The following is a 5,339-nucleotide window of genomic DNA, read 5'->3' on the forward strand; positions in this document are numbered from 1 at the left end:
AGGTAACAGATGCAAGCAGTAGAATCAGATTTAATAAACGGATAAAAATACACCTTATGGACCAGCGTGGACTTTGAAGAGGCACACACAGGGCTAGCACACGAACTCTACCCACGTACATTGTGGTATTGTTGTATGGTGGTATCATGCATTTTGTGTTGTTGATATGTAGTAGTGTAGTGATGTTATATAATGTACTGTTTTATAATATGTGTAGTGTAAGTGTCTTGATGCGTTTGGACCCCAGGAAGAGTAGGCATTTGCTAATGGGGATCCCTAATAAAATACAGTTTACATGGGCGCCAGTGAACTCCTCCCCTTCTGCAGAGTCAGGAAGATTCCGTTTTCCTGCGGTCAGTTGGGGACTGAAAAAACAGCTCATTGTCTCACACATTGGGTTATAGAGAAAACACTGCAACTAACTTCAGAAACGCTAGACCAAGAATATATCGCAATTAAATTGGAATTGGACTATTTTTAAGACATGGGCAACAGAGATGATGAATACGATTTCTTGTTCAAAGGTAAAATAACTATCCATCTAGCTGTAGCCAGCTGCCTCTTGGTGGTAGCTACAACAAATATGATTTGTGTCTCATTCTGTCAATTATGAAGGTACCTTGTGAAGCTCCCACAATGTATTTTATTCTAAGATCACTTTAGAATGTCCAGCTACATTAGGAATTGATAGCCTCCATCTGATCTGGTGACTTGCTAAATGTAATGCTGAGTTTAAGGGGTTTGTCGCATTGTGTTGAGCAATGCCCAGCTCTAACTTAGCTAACAACAGAGGTTTTCTTAGGTTGCTTTATAACACCAATACCATAATCCTCAAAGGTCCTGGTTTATAGCCAGCAACATGTCGGGTTTTATACAATTAATATAGCTAGGAGGATCCTTCAAACAAGTGTACCAAAGGGTCAAATCTGAAATGATTCACAGTCATTTTTAATTAGTTGTAGCCTACAATTAGCCTGCTCTGATTCATAGGTAGACCTAATACTCATACAGAATTAGCCTAATATACATACTCAATCATAAACAGTTGTTTACATTATAATGTGACTTGCTTTATGATCAATAGTAGCTGAACATGCTCATAAAATACTGTCCTAATTGTATCAGATAAGGATGGGATAATGAGCAGGAAGGAAGTTCCCAGTGGGTCACCCTCTTGATAGTCTGACGCTCTGACCATTCCATAATCGATTCCACTCAATATAGCACAAGAAAACACATTTGTCAAAATCTTACAGATCCCAATTTATAACCCTATTGATGAGCTACTGTTAGATGTTGTGTTTCAAATCAATCCCACAGAAGCACACCTCACCCGTTACCCAATCTAGTTTAGTGTACAGCAGTCTATAACATACATTCCAAATGACACTTCAAACATAACAGAAAATGTGAAAAAGGGGCAGTGTGAGAACAAAGAGGATTTCCAAGGGAGAATGACTGAAGGAGACGATAGGAAGGGAAGCCCTCTGAAAAGTGTCAACTCAGGATTCCCAGCAGGAGCAGGTTCTCAGCTTCCTGCACCATGACTCCAGAAGGACAAAGTTCAAATCCTTTTCCCCCTCTGAAGAGGCAGAGCAGCACTTTGTACTCATATAGCCACTTTATTTCTGAGTGTTTTTCTGTTGTCTCAGTCTTCAGCAGTATTCAGTCAATGGAAATATTGTCTTTCCAAAGCTTTAAAAAAAGTCAGACATGCAAACCTTAGGTTATGATAAGTAATCCACTTGGTATAACTGTAATTGGTTGACTGTACTATATGTGATCTCATATTTTTGACTGTACTGAACTGCACATACAATGGCAGCCTGTCATTGCAGTGCTAATGTTGTCTGTGTGTTTTGTTGCTAGTGGTGCTGATCGGAGACTCTGGTGTGGGGAAGAGTAACCTGCTGTCCCGTTTCACACGGAATGAGTTCAACCTGGAGAGCAAAAGCACCATCGGTGTGGAGTTTGCCACCCGCAGCATCCAGGTGGATGGCAAGACAATAAAGGCCCAGATCTGGGATACAGCTGGACAGGAGCGTTACAGAGCCATCACTTCAGCGTGAGTGGAGGAGGGTGCTCGTCTTCCTGTAACCTGCCCTTTACGGAACCAACACATTTGGATAGTGTTGAAACCATCCTGAAAAAATGCTTCTGTGAATCGCACAACCTTTGACCTGCTTGCTCTGTCCCAATCAGGTACTACCGGGGGGCAGTCGGGGCTCTCCTAGTGTATGACATCGCCAAGCATCTCACCTATGAAAATGTGGAGCGCTGGCTGAAGGAGCTCCGGGATCATGCTGATAACAACATCGTTATCATGTTGGTGGGCAACAAGAGTGACCTGCGCCACCTCAGGGCAGTGCCCACAGACGAGGCTCGTGCCTTTGCAGGTAAACAACAACCACTGCAACAAGCTCACTCAGGGGACAGAGATGGTTAAATATTCACCCATGTTTGTCTCAATTCAATATTTTCTCTTTTTCTCCCTCAGAGAAGAATACGCTATCATTTATTGAAACATCAGCTTTGGATTCCACTAATGTGGAAGAGGCATTCAAGAACATCCTCACAGGTAAGAAGAGGGATCCACGACACACCTCACAATACTGGAAACTAGCTGGTCTATAAATGATGTATTATTGGCACATTTTCTTTTCAGTAACTGTCTCTTCCTTTTCCTACAGAAATCCACCGAATCGTATCACAAAAGCAGATAGCTGACAGATCAGCACATGACGAGTCTCCAGGCAACAATGTAGTGGACATCAGTGTCCCCCCCACCACCGATGGGCAAAAAAACAAACTACCGTGCTGTCAAAGCCTGTGACTCTTACAACTCCTGTGACTCCCTTCACCCAACCCCACTCCACTTCCACCATCACTCTGTGTTATCCTGTACCGCCCATTCTGTCTTTGTTCCCATATGTGACGACGCCCTGCTTTCCCCTCCCTGTCTGTATACAAAACATCCTTTTTATTACATGTGCTCTTCTGCCATGAAGTGAAACTTTAAAAAGCCTTTCTGTCACTTTGTCAGTCATTCATGGAGTCAATATTGAGGTTCCTGCATTGTAGGAACAGGGCAGTTTTATTTTAAATGGATTGAGCTATACAGGTGTAGGATCTTAATTTGACTTATATTGTCATCGCAAAATAATGTTTAGTCCATAATCTGGTCTAAAGTAGGCTACATGAAAAGTGCAATACTGTTAATACAACCATGTTTTAGTGTGGGTTTTCAGTGAATTTATGTAAATCACAAAGCTCATCTGCGTTTCCTGCGATGCAGGAAAATTCTCAGCAACATAAGAGTGATCAAATTAAGATCCTACACCTGTACTTGAAGTGCTATAGAGCAGGGTTTCCCAAACTCGGTCCTGAGGTCCCCCCTGGGTGCACGTTTACTTTTTTGCCCTAGGACGACACAGCCGATTGAAATAACTAACTCATCATCAAGCTTTTGGCAAAACCAAAACGTGCACCCAGGGGAGGGGGGGCACCATGACTGAGTTTGGGAAACCCTGCTATACTGTGCTTGACTAGTATATTTGAACAATGACCAATAGATGGTGCTGTGTATATAGCCACTCACAGTTGCTCATGAATAAGGCAGTATTATGACATTGGTATAAGTATGCATTTTTCTTTTAAGTGGCTCTTACTTTTCATCCAGGCAGTTATCATGCCCAGAATTAACCTTATTGTGTATTTATTCAAATATATTTGGCTCACCTTTTCATTGTTTTATTTTCCATAAGCACTGTAAGACTTTTCAATAAACTCCTTTAAACACAGTAATACGTAAGTAATTCATTCATCATTAACATATCATATATCATTTCTCAGTATTGGAATTGAAATTGCTCAACCGTAGATGTATGTGGGTAGAATATGTGAGATGTCTCCTGTGTACCTGTTCGGAGGTTATGGGGGCTTGCTGTGGTAGAGGCAGGGGTCTAGAAAGATTGTTCTTGCTCTTCCATGCCCAGCCCTGTTCCTCTGACCCAGGACAGCACCACACCCCATGAGAGCTAGCCTAGTGGTGCAAAATGTGGTGCTGAATCAGCATATGGAAAATATTTCACCAGTGTTTATTCTAAGCCTCATATAGGTCTATCTGCCAGTCATTGGGTGTGAGTGAGACATTCTTTAGGTCCAGGAACTGTTACATTCAATATGTCCCCCCTCCCATTAGTTGTTTAGTTTGGTGTAGCCAAGAGAGAAATATAGGCCAGTGGTGGAAAATAATTATCGCATGACATGACCCTCTCATCTTTGGTGGTCTATTTTAAGTGGATTTAGAAACAAGCCTAATCTTAGATGGAGATGATGGGTTTTATAAATTGAGAATGTAACCAGTAAATTAACATGAGACATTTTGACATTTAATACATTACCTTGTGTTGATGGGTCCACTCCCCTCTTGTTGAAAGGTGAGTGACTGAAAACTACTATTAAGGCCAAGCAACATTTTGTAAAAAATAGATTTTTGACCGAACGTGTTAAGTGATACAGACAACCGTAAAGTCTGAAAGAACATTCAATGAGGGGCCAGTGTAGTACATGCAAGAGTCCGCATATTTAAGAAAACAAAAAGGAGTGATTGATGTTTATCCATACTCTGGCTTCATTTATTATTTTCTTTGCACACTTTCGTGGCTGATTGCAAGCACCAACATATTTCTCTTTCCACTGCACAACATAAACATTATAGTTAAAGCTGGAATCCTTAATGGTGGAACTGCCACGTCCGTTTGCGATATTACAACAACAAAAAACGAACACTGTTTTTTCCCCAACAGACATCATTGCACCTGCGATAGAAGAGCATAACTTGTTTAACCATGCTGTGCGACTCTCCTCAGCTTCTGCGGATTCCATCTCTCAGAGTGATTGAAAACCCTGTGCTTAATGAATAATTGAACAAAAATTACAACTGATACACACATCAGCATGTTAAAAACAGTGGCAAAATTAACAAGAGATTAAAACATTATCAAACAAAAACAAGTCTACAAATCTGGTATGTTGCTCCTTCTACATACAAGCATGAGAATGCCCAGGGATCTTTGTTGCGTCTTCAAATCAAAAACAACATCTGAGGAGCAATATCCAAACACCAGAAATTGGAAAATTGTACTATATCAGTAATGCTTTTAAATCCCTTTCAAAGTCGGTGTTAGAAGACTATAGAAACAACCAAACTGTATTGATTTCCATGATAGTTTTGTGAAAGTGCCATTTGATATATAAAACAAGAATAAATGCATCTTTGGAGAAAATGACCTGTTTGAGTTAACGGTTATATAAAAGCTGGAGTAATGTGGCATGTA

At 40.8% G+C, this 5,339-nt stretch overlaps 1 protein-coding gene across 1 annotated transcript; it reads left to right on the top strand.

Annotated features, from left to right (window-relative positions):
- The first annotated feature begins 324 nt into the window (after positions 1 to 324).
- LOC110505394 (ras-related protein Rab-11B) lies at positions 325 to 3,804 on the top strand. Its single transcript, XM_021584619.2, has 5 exons — positions 325 to 524; positions 1,870 to 2,065; positions 2,203 to 2,396; positions 2,498 to 2,578; positions 2,691 to 3,804. Exons 1-5 carry the CDS (start codon positions 485 to 487, stop codon positions 2,831 to 2,833), a joined length of 654 nt encoding a protein of 217 aa, XP_021440294.1. The 5' UTR covers positions 325 to 484; the 3' UTR covers positions 2,834 to 3,804.
- Positions 3,805 to 5,339: the final 1,535 nt, after the last annotated feature.

The sequence above is a fragment of the Oncorhynchus mykiss genome, chromosome 1 (genome assembly GCF_013265735.2).
Source record: "Oncorhynchus mykiss isolate Arlee chromosome 1, USDA_OmykA_1.1, whole genome shotgun sequence".
In the NCBI taxonomy this organism is placed as follows: domain Eukaryota; kingdom Metazoa; phylum Chordata; class Actinopteri; order Salmoniformes; family Salmonidae; genus Oncorhynchus; species Oncorhynchus mykiss.